Source organism: Pinus tabuliformis, chromosome 5_1, assembly GCF_031772625.1.
Source record: "Pinus tabuliformis cultivar Carrire ecotype Pingquan chromosome 5_1, CPIR1, whole genome shotgun sequence".
Taxonomy (NCBI): domain Eukaryota; kingdom Viridiplantae; phylum Streptophyta; class Pinopsida; order Pinales; family Pinaceae; genus Pinus; species Pinus tabuliformis.
Genome location: NC_142305.1, coordinates 889,709,211 through 889,734,264, shown reverse-complemented (window position 1 = coordinate 889,734,264; position 25,054 = coordinate 889,709,211). Strand labels below are relative to the sequence as shown.

At 39.7% G+C, this 25,054-nt stretch overlaps 1 protein-coding gene across 6 annotated transcripts in view; it reads left to right on the top strand.

Annotated features, from left to right (window-relative positions):
• The first annotated feature begins 503 nt into the window (after positions 1-503).
• LOC149167665 (S-adenosyl-L-methionine-dependent methyltransferases superfamily protein) overlaps positions 504-25,054 on the top strand; it is a 298,474-nt gene continuing 273,923 nt past the window's right edge. For all 6 annotated transcript variants that reach the window (XR_016260952.1, XR_016260954.1, XR_016260953.1 and 3 more), the window contains exons 1-2: positions 504-656; positions 15,715-15,793. Coding sequence is in view for 3 of the 6 variants with exons in the window: in XM_089433072.1 (XP_089289198.1) it covers positions 540-656; positions 15,715-15,793 (196 nt within the window). In the remaining 3 variants the exon portion in view is untranslated. The remainder of the gene's footprint in view (positions 657-15,714; positions 15,794-25,054) is intronic.

Here is a 25,054-nt window from a genome sequence, read left to right as displayed (position 1 = left end):
TCATTTTAGAATGTGACGTTTTCAGAGACATCAGGAATAGTTGTGGCAATATGTTAGCATCAATTCCTTGACATTGTCTTTTCAATGAGGAGACTCTTAGAAGGTTGGGTCAACTCATCATCAATTTAATTAAGAAAAAGATTAAACACATAAACTAATAGTCTCATAAAACTATTTTTAGTCTCATAAATGTTAAAATATCATTCATTCCATACACATACACATTCATGAATAGCAATGAAAAACAATCTTAATTGATCTTGATTTCCAATTAAGAATTTAGTGGAAAAACAAATTCATAAATAATCTTCCATCATAATCTTGATTCCCAATTAAGACTCTAGCCGACAATCCCATGATGAAAATTTTTGACAACTCACTCATCATAAGTTTATCGTGTTCAAGGTTAAAAATAAAATATATATATATGAATAGAACTAGGGATCCATTTGGCTTCAACAAACCTTTCGAAACCATATATATATATATATATATATATATATAATTATAATGTTCACGAACTTGCATATTCTTTTATAATGCAAAATACGGGAATGGCTTGGTCCGGAGCGGCATGGTCAGGCTCTGTGCACACTCGCTTACACGAATTCGTTAAAATAAGTCTTATGAAGATACTGGTCGATCCCTACGCCACTGTAAGTTTCTCTGGAAGAGCACTCGCACTCATTATTTCTGGAGGGGCATTGGCACTCACTATTTTTGATATTCATACCAGAGAACTATTGTTTCTGTAGGATTTTCCAGTCTTGTAAGCATATCTGTACTCTATGTCTGTTTTTGATAGTAGCTTAAGAACTCTTCTTCTTAATTAGGGTAGGAAATAAAATACAAACAAATAAATTATTCGCCTTGGACTGACAGTGGGACGAAAATAAACAACAAATAATTTGATCCAGTTTCACAGAGAGTTCTGATAAAAATTCGTCTTAATTCAAATGTGATTCAGAAATTGATTAAATTTTTTGTTTTTTCCAACAGTTTCTCTAATACATCGTGAAGTGTATTGTACTTTAAGAAAATTCAAGGACTATATCTTAAATTGTTTAGTATGATAACTATTAATCTCAGCCAAACCCTTACTTTGCTTACTGGCAAACCATATAGAAGTAAGTTTAATTTAACCAATTTCTTTATTTTCGAACCTTAGCAAACTGATGATATGAGAAAAAGTCTCATTACAAGTTGATACCTAATCAGGCAGCTCATTATGCTTTTTAATATTTAGTGCCGTGCTATTTCCTTCAGAGCCGGCAATATTTTCCAACTTGTTTATTTCTTCCGAAACTAAGTCTTATATTACAGAATTACAAAAAATATATCAATTACTGTACATGTTTTTGCTTCCTCTTTCAACCCATGCTAGTAGGAAGAAGAGTATTAGTGTGGAACTAAATTCCATCTTAGGGATATGCCACTGCAGTAAGATGGTACTGTGAACATCATATAATCGAAATCTCTATTCTACTTTCTGAGAACAAAATATTTAGCAGGTACTCGAATTGCAAGTTCATCTGTCAGCTTATGACACGCACATCGTCCATAAGTGCTCTGTCTACTTTCATTCCAAGTCTTATTACTTTGACTTATCCACTCATAACATAATAGCTATTTTAACATTACTCACTTATTGCTAACATCCAAAAGGCAGTATTCCACAAACTTTGTACAAATTTAATATTTTGACAACCGCATGTAATGCCAATTCTGAAAAGCCAGTAAACAAACTTCCTGAAGTGTTTCATCCAACATTCCCAATATTTATGTTAGAAAATTGCTAAAATCATTGTCTATTTTGAGACATTTTTCAGCAAGTGACACTTTGTGTGAACTGCTCCACTGGCCTATTTGTTTTTCGTTGCACTTATTATGTCTTCAATAATTTTTTCTAACTTGTCAAGCTTTCATAAGTGCATGACAACTTCCTATCAGAAATAATAAATATTCTTAAAAACTTTCTCTGGGTAGTTACACCTTATTCCTCTAAACAATTTTGCTTTAGAGACTTTGTACGTACGTATAATTTAATTCATTCTTATCTTCCTGAGAATACTTGACGAATCTTCTTGTATGTCTGAGCTATAAATATTCCTTTTAAGGATTATATTAGTCAACTATTATTTGAAGACGTTTCTCATAAAAATTCTGGTTGCTAGAACAAAGTACATGCTGTGCAACATACTTAGAATAAAATTGACAAGGTTCATGTAGGCAAATATATATTGGATAATCTCATTGTTCCTTTCAAAAGTATACCATGGACAAAGAATATTGGTTAGGATACCATCCCATTAAATTGATCTCGGAAAAAGCATACGAAAGTCCACATGTCCCTTTACTGTTTTAAATTTTAAATCTAGGCTTTGGAGAATATTTCATTAAGGATGTTCAAAGTTCAAACTATATTTGTTGATAAGCGTGTTGATATATCATATAACTTTGGCTGGAATTTTTACAAAAGAATTTATTTTTATATATACAGTATCCACCATCCCTAACAATTGCAGAAAAGGAAGAAAGTTTCAATGACTAGATCAATTAGAACGAGAAATAAACCAAGAAATAGGCGTTCTTTTGATAATCACTTTACGCAGTGGCCATTGTTATCATATCATTGATATGATGCAGTTACTTACTTTGAAAAGAGTATAATTAGAGTTGCAAACGTATGTGATTTGGTGAGAGGAAATGGATAGACTGTATGGAACTCAAGATTAGGGATAATTTGGTTGCAAGGATAAGAGCATATCCTAGGGCTTAGGCTTGTTGCTTTTCAAGTTAGGTCCTTAGACATAAGTAGCAGTGCGAAAGGACTAGCTTTGGAATGATTCTAAGGTTCTTATGTCATTCGCCTCTATTTTAATGTGAAAACAATTCTAAGGCTCTTATGTCATTCATCCTATGTTGTGCTTATTCTTTGATGGAGAAAGGTGGAGATTTTCAGAGAAGCTAAACAAATCATGACAACCTAATTGCACCTTTGCAATATGGAAAAAACAAATTTCATGAACTTTGGAGGTCTTTGTTGACCTCCCCCCAGAATGCCTTTGAATACTTTCTTATTTGACATATCCTAGGTTTAAGCTCTAGTTTGGCTAGGATTGGTATCATGCTCTCGTGTTCCTTCTGTTTGCAGCAATAAAACGATCATGCGTACTATTTTTTCTTTTTCTTTTTCCAAAGAAAAAAACTGCAGACTTGCTATTTCAGTGAGAAATAAAAATATACAGAAGTCCAGTCTGTTCCTTATAGAACATTTCATCTCTGCCTACCAACTCGCCCCACTTAAACATTCCAGCCTATTCAAAAACAAAACCTACATGGACATACCAACAACAGTTTCAAGTTTCAACTATTCCATCCATCAGCCTGTTGAAATATGTAACTAGGTTCGATCTTCATAATGACATATGTAATCATGATTTTATGCATTTGTTGATTTTTATGACATATGTAATCATGGTTCGGTATTTGTTGCTTTTGGGTTTCATGCTCAATGGAAATTTGATTTATAGGTCAAGCACCCATTGAGTGCTTCTAAGGCTTGTCATTAAGTCTACAAGTCAATTGAGTCATTGTCATGTATGAAAGACCCTCTGGGCATGTTACATATTGTAAAAGTAAATATTATTTAAGTCAAAAATAGAGTCAAAGACCCTCCAAGACCAAGTCATGATGCTACAACAAGTCAGCCTTCAAAGGATCACAAGTCAGCCTGCCAAGAGGGACAAGTCGGCCTATTAGGGCACTCGAGGAAGACTATAAATAGGTGTACTCGGCCTCATTCAAGTGCAGATCAGATCATCATCAAGAAGTTCGATCATAAGACAAGAAGAAGTCTCCTACCAAGCAAAGAAGGGAAAGACAAGAAGAGAGGAAGATCGAAGTATTTGAAGGACTGTTTTTGGGCTCTCTTTCCTCACACGTGCGAAGTTAGGGCATCACTTTTCTGCAGCAAGTACCGAATTGCAGCCACACAAGGAAGCCGAGATTTGTCTTTAAAGAAGTCTTCATTTGCAAGCCGAATTCCCTAGGAGAAGAAACTATCTCAAGCGAAGGAGAGGAAAAAGGAAAAACACCACCTTCTCTCACACGTGTAAAAACTAGGGTTTCTGCAGTATCCAAAAATTGCAGTCCCAGTTGCAGGTCCGAAGTTGAGGTCTAAGCAGAGAGTTGCAGCAGTTGTGAAGCTGTATTGACTTGGGTTGACCTTGCTAGAAGAACGTTCTTCAAAGGAGAATTTTGACTTGGTCTTGGAGGGGTTTTGGTCAAGGGTCATAGGTCTTGGAATTCGTCATTTGAAGTTCTATAAGAAGAGAAGAATTCTTGTGGGTTTTCTTCTCAAGAGGAGAGGTTTTGGCCCTGGCTAATCGCCTATATCTTGTGTCCTCTTGTCTCATTATTCTTTATGGTTTGGTAGCTGTTTGATGATGAGAACATAATAATAATAAGTGGAAGAAGAAGTTAACCAAGTTAAATATAAAATACATCACAAGCAGTTATAAATTAAAGAGAAATCACCTAATTTTGCTGCCTCTAGGTTTCTCCTTGAAGCACTCTGGGGAAGTTCACACATTTTACAATCATCATCTCAAGGACCCCACCTCCACTCAAAGAAAGAAGGATTACACATTGAAGCATCTTGAAGTTTCTACATCAAAGAAGAAGCATTGCCATCATCATCAAAAGAATCAAGGTGATCTCCCTCTCTCTGAAGAAAGGATCACATCACAAGCATATTTGAAGAAGGACATCTCTAGAAGAAGCATTGCCATCTTCAAGGAAGCAAACATCATCATCAAAATCAAGAAGGCATCAAGTTGAAGATATCACCATCAAAGGAGCATCTTCACTTGACAAGTAAGTATCCTTATATCTATGACTAAATCTACTATCAAAATGACTTCATTTTGCAAGGAGAGCAATAAATTGGTTGGGTCATCAAATTTCCTTGCATGGAAGAAGAGGACAAATTTGATCCTCATAGAAAATGAAGTCATTGGACATGTTAAGGGTTCAATCACTGAACCACCAAAGGAAGAAGCTCAAGCTCTAGTGAAGTATATGAAGGGGGAGATAAGGGCTCAAAGAATCCTTATAGAATCAATCAAGGATTCTCTCATCCCTTATGTAGCAAAATTGGCGAAGCTTGCAAATTCAAAACAGTCTTAGACAAATTCCTTTCTGCCTCAGGTGGGTTGGTTAATTTAGCCAAATCATAGATATATACATGGAACATCACAACGCCCAAGCAACTCCAAATTGGTGTTATAATTGGCTTCAACATTGTGGAAGGATGGAAAGACCTCAAGTATCTTGGAATTACTATTTGTTTAAAAACTCTTTCTCCCCAACTTGGATCTCTATCCTCTCTAAGATAAAAACTAAACTCAAATCCTAGGTAGTTAGATGGCTCTCTATGGCAAGTCAGGTAGTTCTCATCAAATCAGTGTTGTTTTCCATTCCTCTATATTAATTTTCATCTCTTCTGACTCCTCATCATTTCTTCCTGACATTGGGAAAATTATCCACAAGTCCCTCTGGGAAACTCCTCCAAAATGCTGATATCCCATTGAAACTCCAATGCCAAAATTCTCCCAACAAATGTTGCGTGGAAGACCCTTGAAACAACCTCTGTGTGCTTGCTTCCTGCGTCCTCCTGAAACACGCACTAGCTGAGCAAAGGCTGAAAGATAGGTTCTGAAATCCCTCTGGCTCTCCTCCAAAGTGGTACGATTTGTCCTGCTGATTTGGGGTAGCATCGGATGTGCTCTAGCCACGAAAATTGGTGGAGAGGCTAAAGCACATGAGATCTCCAATACCCAGAAATGGTTTGGGCAGAGTCTAAACAGTTTGGGAGATATAATAATTAACATTTTTAATGGAGTCCGTAAGTCTAAACTTAGGGAAAATAAAATATTAATGTGAATTAATATAAAATTGTGTTAGAAGGGTCCAAAAGTCATGGATCAAGCCAGAGTTAATCTTAGCCGTTGATTAGGGACTTAATCTCGGCCGTTGAATTGTCAACGAGAAAAGTATAAGAGGAGGCTTGAGGGTCACTTGGAGAACACATCGAGTTGATCAAGAATTCGATTCTCTGGGGCAGGGCTTGCTGAGGAAATCGAAGGAGTGATCAAAGTTGCAGTTGAGGGGCAATGAATACAGAAGCAGGGAGGGTACCGGGAGCATTAGCGCAGAAGCCGGGAGAGGGACGTAGAGCCAACTAGAGGCCACGCAGAGCCAGTCAGGGCCCACGCAAAGGCAGCCAGGAGCTGCGCAGTGCCAGAGAGAGCCAGCGTGGGTGACACAGAGGCTTTAGAGGTTGACGCAATGCCTCCAGAGGCTGACGCAGGGTGAGTTGGGGTGACGCTGGGCCAGAGAGGTTGACGTAGTCCCTAGAGGCAGATGTTGGGGATTTCGTGGGGCAGATTGGAGCTGAGAGCTGTGGGATTGTTCATTAGGGGTTTTAGCCGGAATATCTGTCTCCGACTAAGAGGTACCATTGTCGAGATCATTCTCTGTTGGGTGAGCCGTTTTGGCACCCAGATTGTATTATGAAACTGCTTAATAATAAAACCCGCAAATAGCTGCACCGGTTTTCCCGCATTGGGTTTTTCTGGGGACATTGGTCCAAAAACAATGGTGTCGCTTGTGTGCTTGTTTTTCCTTCAGTTGATGATCTGTAACGTATTGAGCATGTACTTGTATTTATTTCAGTATTTACATGGTAAATAACTTGTTAATTAAACAAAACAAGTAGGCAGAAATAAATCAGAAAGTACATGAACGATTTCTAACTGTTAGACTTAGAAATTCCAACATGTCCTTCCTAGGGTGGCACTCGAAGTCCTCCGAAGAAAGGGTGAGTTCCCCGCTTGGAAGACTCAGTGCTAAACGACAAGTGACCTGGCTAAGCAGGTCGAGCAACAAAAGTGAGTTCAATAGACAAAAGACCCTTTGTGAAGATGAGCTCCTCCTATTTATAATTTCATGGGCCTTCCTTCCCATGTGGGCCCCTCCTCCTTGCCTTTCGATTTCCCCTCCAAGGCTATTCGAACTTCACACTTAGCCAAGTGCATTTTTCCTATGTGGGTGGCCCCCACATTCCACTAACAAAATAATTCGGCCTTCTTTTTCCCTTAAGTCCTTAAGTCAAAATTGGATGGGTTCCATGGTCACCAAAATTATCCAAAATTGTGGGAAATTAAACCTGTAACAAAATAATTTAGGAAGGGACATTACAGTGTCTTAGGAGATTTGGGGGGTTGTACAATTGGTGTGAGTGCCCATAAAATCTTTGTAATTGTTATAGCTTGTATTTTTCTTAGTATGGCCATTTTCCCAGTTTGGAAGGCCTCATTATTCTAAGTAATAAAAGTAAAGTTCGGTTGGAGGGTTGATTTTTGTGTGAAAATTATTTCCCTTGTTTGGTTCTGCTGTAAATTTTTGAGTTAAAATTCCAGTGTGTTCTTACTAAGTAAGTGCATATTTAAATTTTTGGGTTATAAATCTACTAGGAATAATAAACTAGATTTGGAATTCGATGTTGTTAAAATTGGCAACTAGGGCCAAACTCCATGTGGGACAGCTTATTTATGGCAGCTGATATTTTTATTGGATCCCTCTCATTGAGAGGTGTAGGATTGATCTAAAGATCATCCGATTCCATTAAGTATTCATGGAGTTATGAATTTATTTTGATTATGGAATTATTATCAAGCCGACCAGCAACTTGGGTAGGCATAAAAGCCCAATAAACATGCCTATTCATCATCTACGTTTTAGTATAAATATAGAGGACTTCAAGTCATTTCAACACACACTTGGGATCTCTTCCTCTCTCTACTTGTCTTTGGGTTTTAGTAGGAGGAGAGATCCTAAGGGATAACGCTGCCCTGATTCAGAAAGCTGGAACTGTCGGAAAAGCCGGAAAAGCCGGAACTGCTGAAAAAGCCGGAAGAGCCAGAACTGCCGGAAAAGCCAGAACTGCTGGAAAAGCCAGAAAAGCCGGAACTGTCGGAAAAGCTGGAACTGCCGAAAAAGCCGGAACTGTCGGAACTGCCGAGAACAATCGCAACTGTCGGAACTGCCGAGAACAGCGGGAACTGTCGGAACTGCAGGGAAGAGTAGGAACTGTCAGGAAGGCGACATGGTGCAGCAATGGTACATAATGTAGTACAATGATGATGGGTGTAGCATGGTGCAGCATGATGACGAAATGCAGCACAACGATAGGTGAAGGAGTCACCTTGGAGAATCAGTTGAACCAGCATGTCTTCCACTGATCTCATGTATCATCTTCTTAGAGATGATCTATGCTCTTATCTAGATAAGTCAAAGTGTTGACTTCTATTGTAAATGTACTATCTCTCTCTCTCTCTCTCTTTCTCTGCTAAACTTTGAAGAACATAAAAGAAGAATTGATCAAGGGTTTCCCCACATTGTGGGGTTTGTCCCTGGCTAGCGCCACATCTTGTGTCCTCTTGTCTTGGCTTGTCTTCGACGATTTATATTTATGTTCTATCTGCAGTTTACTTCAATGTTGATGTGATTGCTAATGTGGAAAAGATAATGAGCTAACTGTGAAAATTGAAATAAATTGCTCTAGCTTAGAACATACCTAAAATTAACATGGTATCGGAGCTGAGGTGAAGACAATGCCCAAGCAAGAGTGAAATAGCAATCACCGAAGACAGTTGGGAAAGGGCAAAAGGATCAGTGGATTCCTCATCCCTCTTCAAATTCATCGAGGGTGAAGTCGAAGCAGAGAATATCATCAGAATGGCGCAGCGGAAGTTTTTAATGGCCTACCTAAAGATCACTTCATTGGGAAGTTCAGACCTAAGGGTGGAAGGAAAGGCGGATGCCTTGGTTGCAATAAGTTCGGCCATTATGCGAAGGAGTGTTTGAATGGCAGAGACACATCTCTTGACGAAGATAACAATCATTCCAGGGACATCTTCAATGATCAAAGGAATGACAGGTAATGTAGGTCATCAAGGAAATGGTCGACTCTTCAAAGAAGGCAAGGAACCCCAGGTATGAAGAATCAAATGTTGTTTCTGATAAGATAAAGAAGTGTTATCTTGTATTGGCCATCTCCTTCAGATTATTTGGGAATTTGGCTTATTGATTGTAGTGCTTCAAGGCACTTCATCGGATAGATGGGTGCATTCTCTAATTTGGTAGAGAGAGAAACAATTGTGGGATTATACTTGGAGCCGATGCCTCCTATCCTGGAAAGGGTGTAGGGAATGTTATCCCTCAATTGAGTGAGGGTAACTCAATTGATTTACAGAATCTCTTTTATGTACCTGATCGCAAGAAGAACCTGGTGTCCATTTCAACAATGGAAGTCAAAGGTTTCAGGGTGGCACTCATTGATGGAAAGGTATGTGTTTGAAAATAGAATTTTCAAAGATGTTTTTGAGTTTAGGGTTGTATCAAGTTGCAAGAAGTCCACTGGGGACCATGTCCATTGACACATAGCACTGAAGGTCTGTGAGTTAGATGGTGACAGGGATGCCTGAATTCAAAAAGAGCATGAAAGTACATGTCTGAGATGTACCGAAGGAAAATCTTACAAGGGGACCATTCCCCTCATGTAGCAGGTCCACAGGTTTGGAACAACCAAAGGGGTTTGAGATTGCTGATCAGGAATCTCACGTATGCAGGTGGAAGAAAGCCCTCTATGGCTTGAAGCAAAACTCCCCGGGCGTAGTATGAGAGGATTGATAATTGTCAGATGAAGCTGAGATTCACTAGGAGTGAAACTGATCCAAACCATTACCCGAAGGTTGTGGATGACAGACCTCTCATACTAGCACCTTATGAGGACGACCTATTTTTGACAGGTGCAGACCCTCTCATTTGTAGAAGTAAGAGGGAGTTGGATTCCGAATGTGGAATGATAAACTACAAGCCTGTGACTACCTCGAGGATCTTAACTTTAAGAAGTTATATGGTAGTGATGTCGGACCAGATTTGGGAAATGCCTTTGAGTTTCATAAACTCATTCGCGTTGATGTTCTTGGTGAACTTCCGTCCGAACATATGTTTTGCAGTTAGCATGGTGAGCTCACATTTGGTTGAGCCTCACTGGATTGGTGCCAAGAATCTTCTGAGATATCTTCAGGGCACAATCTCTCATGGATTGAGATACACTGCCGGAAATATAAAACTGCATGATTATTTGAACGCTAAGTGGGCAGGCAGTGTGGAGGATCACTAGAGCACTTCTTAGTGCTGGTTCTCTTTAGATTTTGCTTCGATATCATGGATGAGCAGGAAGCAGAAATCGGTTGCTATAAGCACCGCCGAGACTGAATACATAGCTACGAGTATGATCTCGTGTGAAGCTGCATGGTTGCAGAAGCTCTTAAGTGAGCTGTTTGTACACATGATGAATACCACTGTGATTCTCTGTGACAACCAGAGGTGGGATTCGATTATTGAGGAATCTCGTATTCGATGATTGCTCTAGCAGATAGACATCGAATACTGCCTTATCTGGGATATGGTAAGTTGATGAGCGAGGAGGCTCCATCGCATTGAGACTGATGTACAGGTCGCAGACATTTTGTCAAAGCCCTGGGGAAAGGTCAAATCTGTGACTTTCCCGAATGACTTGGAGTCGTTGAGATACCTTCTTATAAGGGTCCTGCATGTTGCATGCATTGAGCTCTGGGAGCTCTGGGGGGCTTGGGGTACTTACTGGAGCAACATACGACCACAGGGCGACTCACCCTCCCCTGGTGGTGCGCTATGAACAGGATGATTAGTTCTCCTGTGGGCTGGGATGATTAGTTCTCCCGTGGCAACTATGTAGCAGGATGATTAGTTCTCCTGTGAGGTCTGGATGATGTGTTCTCCATGACGATTATGTAGCAGGATGATTAGTTCTCCTGTGAGGTCTGGATGATGTGTTCTACATGACGATTATGTAGCAAGATGATTAACTCTCCTGTGAGGCCTGGATGATGTGTTCTCCATGGCGATTGTGTAGCAAGATGATAAGTTCTCTGTGAGGACATGATTGATTAGTTCTCCTGTCGAGGCATCCTACCCATGCAGTCTGGGACTCATGGGAAGTACCTATCATCTGATCAATGAGCAGGGAAATGAGGATAGGGACCATAGTAGTACCGATGGACGCATCGCTATATCTACCGTACTCCCAATGCTAGGATGACCTTCATTGATCTGGGATCAATGATACTGGTCTGGGACTAGTTGTAGGAGTTGTACCTACTATGACGTTGACTTCGGGTCGGTTGAGACTAGTTTGGGACCAGTGATACATACTCTGAGACCGACTTCGGGTCAATGGAGGATTGGTTTGGGACCAGTGAGAGTGGTACATACTATGACGTTGACTTCGGGTCGGTTGAGACTGGTCTGGGACCAGTGGTACACACTCTGAGACTAATGATACTGGTCTGGGACCAGTGGCAGGAGTGGTACCCACTATGATGCTGACTTTGGGTGGGTTGATACTGGTCTGGGACCAGTGGTACGCACTCTGAGACTGACTTCGGGTTAGTGAAGAATGGTATGAGACATTCTCGATCAATTCTTCTTCTTCATGGTTCAACAGAGCTAAGCAGAGCAGAGTAGAGCTTGCAGAGCTGAGTTGAGCAGAGTAGAGCTAGCAGAGCTGAGCTGAGCAGAGCAGAGCAGAGCCAGCAGAGCTAAGCAGAGACAGGCTACAACAGAGCTGAGCAGAGCAGTGTAGGGCACTGATGGCAGAGACAGTACAGTCGGACATATGGATCAGCGGATGGAGTTCTCCCTAGTTGAGAGGGAGTGTTAAAATTGGCAACTAGGGCCAAACTCCATGTGGGTCAGCGTATTTATGGCAACTGATATTTTTATTGGATCCCTCTCATCGAGAGGTGTAGGATTGATCTAAAGATCATCCGATTCCGATAAGTATTCATGGAGTTATGAATTTATTTTGATTATGGAATTATTATCAAGCCGACCAGCAACTTGAGTAGGCTCAAAAGCCCAATAGACATTCCTATTCATCATCTACATTTTAGTATAAATATAGAGGACTTCAAGTCATTTCAACACACACTTGGGATCTCTTCCTCTCTCTACTTATCTTTGGGTTTTAGTAAGAGGAGAGATCCTAAGGGATAACGCTGCCTTGATCCAGAAAGTCGGAAAACCCAGAAAAGCTGGAAGTGCCAAAAAAGCCGGAAAAGTCGGAAAAGTTGGAAAAGTCGGAAAAGCCGAAAAAACCGGAACTGCCGAAAAAGCCTGAAAAGCCGGAATTGCCGAAAAAGTTGGAACTGTTGGAAAAGCTGTAACCTGCCTGAAAAGCCAGAAAATCTGGAATTGCTGGAACTGTCAGAACTAGAGGAACTGCCGAGAACAGTCGGAACTGCCGGGAAGGCAACATGGTGCAGCAATGGCACATAATGTAGTACAGTGATGATGGGTGTAGCATGGTGCAGTGTGGTGAGGTGCAGCATGATGATGAAATGCAGCACAGCGATAGGTGGAGGAGTCACCTTGGAGAATCAGTTGAACCAGCATGTCTTCAACTGATCTCATGTATCATCTTCTTAGAGATGATCTATGCTCTTATCTAGATAAGTCAAAGTGTTGACTTCTATTGTAAATGTACTATCTCTCTCTCTCTCTCTTTCTCTGCTGAAATTTGAAGAACATAAAAGAAGAATTGATCAAGGTTTTCCCCACTTTGTGGGATTTGTCCCTAGCTAGCGCCACATCTTGTGTCCTCTTGTCTTGGCTTGTCTTCGACGATTTATATTTATGTTCTATCTGCAGTTTACTTTAATGCTGATGTGGTTGCTAATCTGGAAAAGATAATGAGCTAACTGTGAAAATTGAAACAAATTGCTCTAGCATAGAACATACCTAAAATTAACAGATGTTTAACAATCCATACTACAACCCATTGCTTTGTTTGAATTGACTCTTCAATAAATCACCTGGTGCCTCCACTATGTAGCCTTAACAATATTATCCTCATGGAATACCCCCTTGGAGAAGAGCCAAACAAAACAAAGGAAGAGCTATTTTGATGACAATGGATAATCTTTCTAAGTAGCAAAAGACTAGCTCCTTGATGCTTGGAACTTTACGTCACATGGGGTGCCAGATTTTTTTGTAACAGATTCCATACTTGGAGAGTGCACCACTTGAGGAGCTTTGTCTTGACATGTGTACATCTTGGGGATAGAGCACTTCACTTATACACTGTATCTTGATAACTAGATTTGGTTTCTTGTGGTCCTAGTCCACTTTACTATATTTGGCATGTGAGAGTTCATTGGATCATAGTATCTTGAAGATGAACTTGTCTTGAGTCTTAGTACTTGTCTTTATGAAAGGGAGGATGGTGTTAGTGTTTGTGAGAGGCAAAACCTAGAGGAGACTTGAAGTGCTAGTGTTGAAGTCCTTGTGTAAGAAGGATCAAGGTATTGTGACAAAGAAACCTTAGAGGAGACTTGGAGTGCTTTCCTCGGAGAGCTTGTGTAAAGCAAACTTGGTGAAATAGCAAAGGTGGAATTGTTGGTGTTGTTGCTAACTTGTTGTGGAGCCTTTGCAGTGTCTAGATTGTTTGGTGGGATGCCTTAATAGTCCTTTGTATTGCTAGTCACTGTTTGTTATTGTTGGTCAGAGCCCTAGCCAAGTTTGGATGCATTTGGGAGCCCTAGTTTGTCATAAGCTTGAACGACTATTTTGTACCAGCATGTCAGTTGTTGGCATGCATTTGCGTTGAAATTGGCAACTAGGGCCAAATTCCACATGGGTCATCTTATTTATGACAACTGATATTTTTCTTGGATTCCTCTCTCCGAGAGGTGTAGGATTGATCTAAAAATCATCCGATTTTGACATGTACAAATGAAATTATGAATTTATTTTGATTATGGTCAAATTTTCAAGGTCGGCCAACAAACTTATGTAGGCTCAGAAGCCCAATAGTCACGTCTATTCATCCTTGACGTTGCATATAAATTGAAGGTGACTTAGCCTCATTTGGATACACTCATCTTCACACTTCTCCCTCTCTCTCCTCATTGATTGGGTACGGATTTCTGGGCCTCTTTCTCTCCACACGTCCGAAATTTCAGGAGAGCGAAATTTCAGAAGGCCGCAATTTCAGGAGACCGAATTTCTGGACAGTTTGACCAAGCGTTGACCAGCATGCATTGACCTTCTTTGACTGTGTTTTTGCGAGGGCTATCTCTGTTTGGGCAGGCCACATTTCTGGGCACAGAAATCGAGGCGAAATGTTGACCAGCGTTGACTGCAGCTAGGGATGACTGCAAGTGGGCTGTTTGACCAGACTTTGACTGCGCTGAATTTGACTGTTTTGAGGGCTGTTTTATCTTGCTGTTTGGAGGCCGAAGTTGACTGATTTGCTGAGGGTCAAATCTGCCCTGTTGACCAGCGTTGATTTTTCTGGTTAGGGCTCCTTTGCTGCTGTTATAAATGATAAGATTTGTAAATTGTACTATCTCCTTCTGCTGAACTATTGAAGACTAAAAGAAGATTTGATCAAGGGTTTCTTCACATTAGGGTTTGTCCCTGGCTGGTGCCACATTTTGTGTCCTCTTGTCTTGGCTTGTCTTCTACTGTTTATGTTTATGTTTTATCTGCATTTTACTATCATGTTGATGTGATTGCTAATTTGAATATTGATACTGGGCTAATAAAGAAATTGAAGTAAAATTGCTCTAAAGCATAGAACTTACCATTGTTGCCTAAAATTAACAATTTGTAATTTCATTTTTATGTATATATATGAAATTATTTTCTGTCCTAACTTTCTGTATTTTTAGATGTGATTTTCAGCATTTATTCTCATGGTGAATAATTGTTTTTAGGGCGGTTTGATATGATGATTTATCATGAACAATTAGCAGATTTTGTTGGGTGATTTGACAATATATAGAAGCTAAGAGGATCAGATTTGTGGTTGTAATGAATCTGCTGTCAATGAGTTATTTTCAGAGTTGTTCTATGTTGGGGGATTTTGCCCTAAGGGCTAGAAACGTATTTCCCTTGAAGCATAATTGTTTGGTGTTTACTTTTTTGGGATACCTTGTGTATTTTGTTTAACAGAAGTGAAATATATACTTGTGTAATTTATATTTTAGATTCGTCCCTAAGGCTGCAAGTTCACAGGGAACAGATTACTATGTAACCTTAAAACTGAGATGGAATTTCTGAAGTTGCTTTAGGTAATGTTTTTCAATCTTTCACAGTGAAAGTGAGATGTATATTTAATACTTGCCGTTTTAATTCTCGTGGTCAATAAGTTGTTGTATGCGTTTGCTATGGTGCCCTATTGATGCTCAGCCATAGTGCCAAGCATCTTTCATGGGGCCTAACTAACATGTCAAGTAAAGATCAATTTAAGGATGCCTTGTAAGTTGTAATTTAACCTGGCCTCTTTTTCCCTTATAAAAGCTTCACTTATTTCAAACGCCACATTGATCACATTTATATCCACCATTAGCCTCTTTTTGTTCACATTTGGGTTGTAACAACATCCATACTATGCTATTTACAATAACTGTTGATGTTTTTTTTTGCAGCCATATTAGTTTGGAGCATTTTATAATATAGTATTTATTCAAGAGAAATATTTCACCACCATAATTTAATGTTCATTTTTTATGTGGCATCGATTTTTCATGCTCGTAGGTTTGTGACCTTTATTGTGGGTGTGGAGCAGATACTGAGAAGTGGGCTCAAGCTCAGATTGGGCAGTACATTGGCATTGGTATGTCTAGCACTTCATGCTTTGGTGTAGTTGCAATAAGTGTAAAATGTGCTAACCTGACGTGGTGTAAAATGTTTCAAGTTCATTTTAAGCATCGAGTACAAAGTGCAACCTTGAATATCAATATACTAGATCATCTCCATTTAAAGTCCTTCGAAATTCATGTGCCAAAGGGCTTTCTTAAATAAAATTGCGTCTTACAATATAATAAGCCCTAATTTAGAAGTAGTTATCCTAATACAATTCTCATAACTTTAGCAACATTTAGGACAACAGTCGGATAGCATGTTTGGCAGTCTTTTGCATAAAACAGACCGTAATGAATACAAAAAATATAAATAAACATTCCATAATAAAAATAATCTAGAGACCAAGGGACATAACTTTTCACCTTCATGACTACCAATGCATATAAGTATAATATCACAAGGTTTGTTGTATTTATTAACTCACTGCAATCATTATCAGTTATATTAATATTTATCCCATATGGTTTTCATCTTCTTGTCTTTTTGATGTTGGATATTCTGTACATGAACCATTGGTCATTACATTAGTATCATAACGTTTATGAACCAGATTGGTTCATTACATTCTAATCGCCAGCAGAAATGTAGCCAGTTATAATAGGACTGTCACTGATTAGTAAGGAAGTTGCTTTGTAGAGGCAGAGTCACAGCCACTAAAATAGAGTTGCCAATCTATTGAGATCGCTGAAAAAACATAGAGAAAGAGACATTGTGTCTAGTCCACTAAAATAGCATATTTCGTCAATCACCGAGATGCACACTTGGGTGACAAATATAACCAGAGTAGCTTGCCTAGGAGTCAGGACAGATCAAAGTCTTGGTTTACGTGAAACATCTCCACATTGAGCTGCCATTCCACCCTGAGATATGATGAGAAGGAACCAAAACGTGAATGTCTTAGAGACTCCTTTTTATTCATCCACCATGGGAGTGTATTTGTCACCCTTGATAACTGCCAAGTGAGCTGTGGAAGCAAATATGATGGTCAAATCGGTGAGCTGCCATTACTTTCCCCCAAACAAGCTCCTATGATTGTTGTCCAAACAAGATTATAGACACTGGCACAAGATTATTGAACATCGAGCATGTTACCCCTCAAACTAGCAGGGGACCTATAGGGGATCCCTAAAGGGAAAATGCTAGGCCAAGTGCAACAAATGGAGACTTAGCCCACTGTCACCTCAACGCTTCTATTTACGGATTTTCACCGATGGGAGGAGACCCGGTATATTATGGAGTCACTGATGAAGGATAAGTCAGTGAAATGATGTGGAGTAACCCTAATAATCCCTTTCTTGGAAGAGTTAGAAAGATAAAGCTTGCTTGCTCTCTAAGCAAGGTACAATGTCTTCTAGGGAATGGAAGAGAGGATTTAAGGGTTAGGTTTATGGGATATGACTTATGAAGGAACTTCTCACACCCTAAAATCCTTATTGTAATTAGTGTACCGAATGGTTCTTGAAGAATTGTCTTTTCAAAGGAACGGGACCACACGGGAGCAAGTGGACCCAGTCTAGGATAGGAGGAATGAGTATGGCAACCAATGATGTTCTTACCCTAGACAAGGTGGGGAAAGGATCAAAGAAAGAATTTTCACTTGAAGGTGTTGATTTGACCCTATGAGGTACTAGCCTTATGGATGCTAAGGCAAAGTTTGATCCCGGAGCTAGGGCTTGGCTTTTCTCCCAACTCCATCTTTGAAATGGCTTCAAAATTGCAAGAGACTTTGAGGAAACACCAGCGCAGGAGACCCTAAGAGATCAAACTATTTGGAGGGCTAGCTTGTCGAGAAATTGATGCCCTAGGTGCCCCAACTTGGTTAGATCTAAATGAAGGTGAAGGGATGTGATTTTTGGTGACCACCTCTTGGTAGATCAGTGCCTTAGTCTTGGGAGAATGGAGTCTATGATGAAATATGAATAGGATTCTTGATTCTTAGTCAAGGAGGCCTCAAGACCACTTTGCTAACCTTCTAAGTCAAGGAGACACAATCTTGCAACATTTATATTTCAATGTGCAAAGGAGATGGCTTATCAAGGTCAAATTCTTTGATAGAATTACCCCTAGGAGATTTTGTTCATATTACGTGGCCCATACATTGAGAGATGTTATAATAGAGACAAAATTCCACAATTTGAAGCAGTAAATGGATACAACAATTAGCCCTAGAATAACGAAAATCTCAGTCCAGTGTATATGACAAAGTAAAACAAGAATAACATTAAAAGCTTGTACTTACATGCAACAGAGTATATCCAACCATCCACAATTGACAAAAGAGAAGCTTCAAGATAAGATAAACCAATATCCACACATCAAAATTCATCCATGAAGCTGCAATTCATCCTCTAGAAAAAGTGCGAAATTCTCAAGAGAGAGAAGAGATCCAATCCAAAGTGACGATGATCAATGGAACTCATCTTACTTGTATTTATACACTAATTAGAAGTTCAAATTAGCCTCCTTGGCCTACATGAGCCCCAAAAATAAAATAATGTTCTAATAATTCAACTTTTGGTGACAAGCCCACCAAACTAGCTCATAAATGAAAGAATAAGCCTCTCAAGAGGTCAAATAATAATATTGCATGTCGTATGGCCCTCTAAGACTCGTCACCCATTGACTCGTCGACTTGTATAAGACTCGGGAATGACCCTTATAAGGCTCGTATAAGACTCGTCAAAATACAAAAAAAAACGTTAAAATATGGTAAATTTTAAGCACAAAAAAGAAACTAATGACAATTCCAATCTTTATAAGTTATAAAAACCACAATATATGCAATAATTCATAACATCATCTCACATCTATAAAAGTACAACATAACATACTCGATTTTTGTAAGCAAAACATTTAGATGTTGAATAAGAAAAGGACTCATGATTCCATAATTAAAATAAAAAATGTCAACAAGTTCAAAATTCAAATACATATGTCATAAATGATAAATGATTGTCTCATAAGTTCATAACAATCTTGAGTCTCTTCACTCATAGACGACTATGCCTACAATAAGCCCTCATGGAGCTAGTGCTAACATCGGAAGGCTGAAGCAACTGTGAGGCAGGTGTATTTGGAGTCTATATTTGAGATGGCAAACTAGAGAGATCCTCAGTCTCTTCATCAAGCCAACTCAAATCAGGGGACTCCTCCACAACCCCATGGGACTCTAAATCAATAGTATCCAATAAAAATGGATTTGTATCTTTGGTTGCACTTGTTTTGTGAGCATTCGAAGGTTGTAGTAGATGAAAACCAACTTCTCCAACCTCTCATGCTCCAACCTGTTTCTCTTTTGCTGTGGACGTGCTCAAACACTGACCAATTGCGCTCACAAGAAAAAGCATTGCACGGTTGACTCAGAACTCTGATGGCGAATTCTTTTAATTGTGGTGCCTCAATGCCACAATCTATCCACCAATGAGCTGTAAAAAATAACAAAAAAATTATCAGTTGGCAATACCAAACATATAAAAGAGAACTAGCAAAATTACAAGCTAAGTTCTAACAATTTGCACTTACAAGGTATTTTCTTGTCTTTGAGACATTGGCTTGAGCTGAATCCAAACATGCCAGATGCTTCCTTGTACATATCTTGTTGTATGTTGATTTTGTCCTGAATATCTTGATTCGGGAGCATCTTCTTAATGCATATCATGACACCTCTCATCACCTTGGGATCTCTTTGAATGCTAGACCCCTCATTATAGAATAAGCTCGGATTGAGATATGCTCTTGCTGCATGCAATGGTGAATGTAGTTGCCTGTCCCACCTAGAATCAATAATCGTCCATATAGGGAGATATTTAGATTCATTTCCCTTATAGAAAGTCTTGATGGCCTCTTTGGTCTTGTCTATGCCCTCATAAATATATCCCATTGCAGGTTTCTCTCCATCCATCAATCTCAAGTCTTTCACAAGGGGCTCAGTGAGGTTGACAATCTCAGTGACTTTGCCCCACAAACTATCACCAAAGACGGATGTTTTCACAGACAATGCTTCTGCTTTTGTGCTATCTTTCCAAAATACCCATTGCTGGCTACAAAACATTCTTCTCAAAGCTTGGTACTCATACAAAAGGCTTTGGAGGGAAAGAAAGTTTGTAGCAAACCGTGTGATAGCTGGGCGACTAAGCTCACCTTGTGTGAATTCCTTCATAAGGTTCAACACCCAAGCATGATTATAAATATACTTGGTAATTTGCTTGCATTCTTGCACAACATCTTGCACCCACTCCAACTTCCCAATGTCCTCTAGCATCAAGTCTATGCAATGGGCAATGCATGGAGTCCAAAAAATGGTGGGATATTTGGCACAAAGCAACCTTCTAGCTGCCACATAATTTGTTGCATTGTCCGTGATTACTTGGACAACATTTGTAACCCCAACTTCCTCCACCACATCAGCCAATAATGTAAAAATCAAATGTGCATCTTTTACATTTGTAGATGAATCAATGGATTTCAGGAACATGGTTCCTTTAGGGCAAGCTACAACAAAATTTATTATTGTTCTACCCCTCTGATTTGTCCACCCATCGGACATAATTGTACAACCTGTAAATTTCCGTGAGCTTTTAATGATTTCCAATTGTTCCTTGACACACTCAAGCTTCTCATCTAGCTCTTTCCCCCTAAGTGCATTATAAGATGGGACTTTCTATCCAGGGCCAACACTTGCAATGGCATCTACCATGGGTTGATAAAAATAAGACTTTGCATAGTTGAATGAAAGATTGTTATGGTACCAAAACCTCCTCAATGCCATATCTGCCTCCTTCCTCTTCTTTTCATTAAAACTATCCAAGGTTGGTTGAGATCTTGGAGTTGTACGGGGATTGAAGAAAGAATAGGTTATACCCCTGTTTGCCACAACACTTGAAGAGGAGTTACCAATACTGGGACTTTGAATCTGTGTTTCACTCTGAGATGAAGATCTACCTATCCCAACAATCTCATCCTTCATTTTTGCCCTCTTAGAACTTTCTTATTTAATGGATTCCAAAGCAGCTGCCATTTCAGTAGTGACTTCATCAAGGCAATTTTGACAACATCCCACACCATTCCCAGGAATTCTGGCTAGGTGGTATTTTAGCCTGTTTATGCCTGCATGCATTGTGGCATTGCAATAATTGCACTTGACATGGTGGTCATTACCGGCAATGATTCGTTGACCATGTGCCCATGCCGGATCACGAGACTTTCTAGATCCCTTTGGTGGCATGGTGACAAAATCTGGAAGTTTTTTTTTTTTTTTTTGGCTTTTTAATTTTATTTTGGTTTTGATTTTTTCTTTAATTTGCAATTTTTTTTGGCCTTGTGGCTGAGTTTCTCAGCCACACAGGGCCGCTGTGTGGCTGTCGTTGAGTTTCTCAGCCACACTGGGCCGTTGTGTGACTGTGGCTGAGTTTCTCAGCCGCTGAGAAACTCAGCCACAGTCACACAACGGCCCAGTGTGGCTGAGAAACTCAACGACAGCCACACAGCGGCCCTGTGTGGCTGAGAAACTCAGCCACAAGCCCAAACATAAAAAAAATTTGCAAACATAAAAAAAATTTCAAAAAAAAAAAATTAAATTGAATACAAAAAAATTACATGGAAGACATTCAAACAAGGTTCATGAAGCCTACATGAAGCTGGGTCTAATCTGATGAAGCCTCCTTTAGCCTCCTCCAGGAGCTCCTTCACTATGCAATGGAGTCACTCAACACTCATACAAACTAGCTGAGAAACTCAGCCACAGTCACACAACGGCCCAGTGTGGCTGAGAAACTCAACGACAGCCACACAGCGGCCCTGTGTGGCTGAGAAACTCAGCCACAAGCCCAAACATAAAAAAAATTTGCAAACATAAAAAAAATTTCAAAAAAAAAAAAATTAAATTGAATACAAAAAAATTACATGGAAGACATTCAAACAAGGTTCATGAAGCCTACATGAAGCTGGGTCTAATCTGATGAAGCCTCCTTTAGCCTCCTCCAGGAGCTCCTTCACTATGCAATGGAGTCACTCAACACTCATACAAACTAGCCAAACACTCAAATGACAAGTGAGTGACAAATGGAAGGGAGAGAGGTGCTTAAAGCATTTTCTTCCCTCCAATTTCCCTTTCCCTCCACCTCATTTCCAAAAAAGAAAAAAAAGTAAAAAAAGTAAAAAAATCAAACAAAATGTGCCTTTTGAGGCTCGACGGGTTCTATTGGGGTCCAATATGGGTTCTATAGCATACCCACGGGTCTTATACGGGTAGTCGGATATAATAAAATACCCGCCAAGTCCGGGTCTTAAGTGCGGGTTCTATGCGAGTGACCCGACTCGGTATAGAACCCACCAAGACCCGCGTCTGATACGGGTCATGCTTCACTGCACCATTCTCCATTAAAATAATAATTTCCACTCTTCTCACACAAAAATAACTTTCTCCTTTTTATTTAATATCTCCAAAATCGACAAAACTCCTTAGCAAATTTTGCACTCACAAAAATTGGGAACATGACATGCTCCTTTTTCTTTGATTTTTTTGTTGTTGCAAATATAGCTTTGGTGACAAGTTTGTACTGATTCATTACTGGCCCCTTAAAGATGAAGTGTTTCCTTGCTCATTGGGGTTGGGATTGTCAAAGTTCCCTTTTATTTAGATAGCTCATGCATTAGCCAAGACCTAGGTGAGGGCTAATGATGGGGGTAGAGCTCAAAATAGGCTTTTGTCCATGCACTTTCATTTATCCTTGCCAATCTTTTGCATTGTTAGATTATGGCACATGCTTTTTCTTCTTATTGCTGCATCAAGTTCTTAGGGCAGTCAACTTGAAGATGGGATATGAATAGAAGGGAGAGATAGAAAATGTTGAGCATGGATTACCATGGACACACAACATCAATTAGAGCCTCCTATGTGTGCCCCTCCTAGACTGTAATATTCCCAATAGGAAATATTCCAAATTGGCCAATAATTTTGAGTTTTAATGTAAGATACCCTCAAGAATACCGTATAAGTTTCCTTTAATTTTTCGGAGTTTCAATTTGAATGTTCAGTGTGGTGTTTGATCGAATAGTTCATGAACAAGTTGCTGTAGGTGCACCTTCTTTGCTTTTAATTTAAATAAACATTGGATATCAAAATATATGCTCACAAGGATTTTAGGACAATAACATAATATTCATATTAATTTCAGCAAGCATAAACTTCCACAATGGCACTAATTACAGCCAACAAATCATTATTCTCCATTGGAACACAATTCAGAAAATTACACAGTAGTTTCAAGATCATGCAATCTTGCATGCAATTGACTGAGGGTAAATAAACTCAAGTAATAGTGTGACCTGGTAAATACGCTGCCCAAGAGAGAGTTCCAATACACATTCAGCTTCAGCAAAGAATATTTCAGGGATACAAGCCATCCACAGGCATATGTCTGTCTCTTTCTCCAGCGTACACTCAACAAACAACAGTGTTATATCAGCACATACCAGCATCTCAATCTCAACTCCTATCAGCGTGCAATATCAGCCTTGGAATTTCAATCCACAAGCAAGCTAAGAATTACGGCCCCTTGTCTATGGTAAACTTGGCCCACAAGGCACAAGTTGGCCAGCAGTTAAAGTGTAGCAAATTTGTTCCCTTTAGCTCCCAAAATGTGTCCAACTACCTCAGAGATGATTCAGCCCACAACACTGATATAAACACCCTTCTCTTGTCTGTAACTTGGTCCCTTATTTGCAGACTTTGACCCTCTTTGTGCAATAGAAACTGGCCTCAAACTAGGCAAGAAAACCTCTGATAATTGCTTTTCAATTCAGCTTCAAATCAGAGTATGGATATGCCACTTGGATCATGCCCTTTTGGCACAAATAAATTGGCTTGGCCTCCTGGAACACCTCTTAATTTTTGGCACGAATTCTGAATGCAACTCCTCCTTTTTCCCTTGGATTGATGTGGCCTCTTGAAGGCAAATATATTCGGCCTTGATCTTTGGTGCACAGTCCAGTGATTAGCAGTGGATTAGCCCTCAAGATTTGCTTCAGAATTTGTTCTCCCAAATCTCTAGTACTCAGCCCTGTATTGACTGATAATTCAACCCCTTTCCCAACAGTTGTTCCTGCAATAAACACAAATGGAAGATCTGAGATAATCTTCCCCAAAAGCTAACTAGGGTGGCACTCGAAGTCCACCGAAATTAGCATGAGTTTTGCTTGAAACTCTCGAGGCTCGCTTGAGCTCCTTTCAATTGTCAATGAGATAGATAGGAATAGAATGATTTGCAATTCAGCCCATCCTCCTTTTATAATTTTCCATTGAGCCTTCTTCTAACTTCTAGATTCTCCTTTTTCTTATTATTTTATTGGTGGGGCCCATTTTCCACTAGGAGACTTTTTCCCACCATTTTGAATAAAAATAAAAATAATAATATGCCTCATTCCTCATAAAATACTATTTTATCGCCATTCTCCAATAAAATAATGGTTTTCCTCCATTCTCCATTAAAATATTATTTTGCCACCATTCTCCATAAAATAATATTTTGCGCTTTTCTACCACAATAATAATAATAATATATATATTTTTTAAATATTGCCAAAAATTGTCAAAACTCGGCTATTTTTGCACGCACAAAAAATGGGAATATTACAGTTCTCCCCGCCAAAAATTTCTTGTCCTCAAGCAATATCGTCCTATGTTGCTACTCCACACACTGGCTTAGCTAATGCGAGGGTCCCAAATGTGTCACTGTTCTACTACTCGCTGCGGCACCATCACCACATGAATAAATCCTGACACTAGGGTCCCAAACCATCCTGACCCATGGGAAGCCTCCTTCGCTCCACTCGCTGTCCCATAAGATAAAGTCGCCAAAATCCCTCTGCATAAGTAGAGCACCCTGACAATGTAAAATCCTGAGCAGACCCTTGAGAAGCTGCCCTCCTGAGTAAACGATCTCGTGAAGTTCAAGAGTAGACTCTTGGAGATGAACCCTCGTCTGCATGTGTTCCCCTTGATCTCCTCCTGTTGGACATCCTGCCATACTGGTGAAGTCCCCCAAGTCATCAGCATATCACTAAAGCTTGATGGAATATCTGCATGATATTCCCCTATAGAAACCAACTCATCCCTAAGGGTAGCTGTATTGCCAAGTCCTGTGATACCTGGATCCCACGCTAGTCTAAAAAGGCTGCCACCATGCTGTCGCTGCGTAACTCTAACCATGACTATCTAGCCATCGTGCGCAAA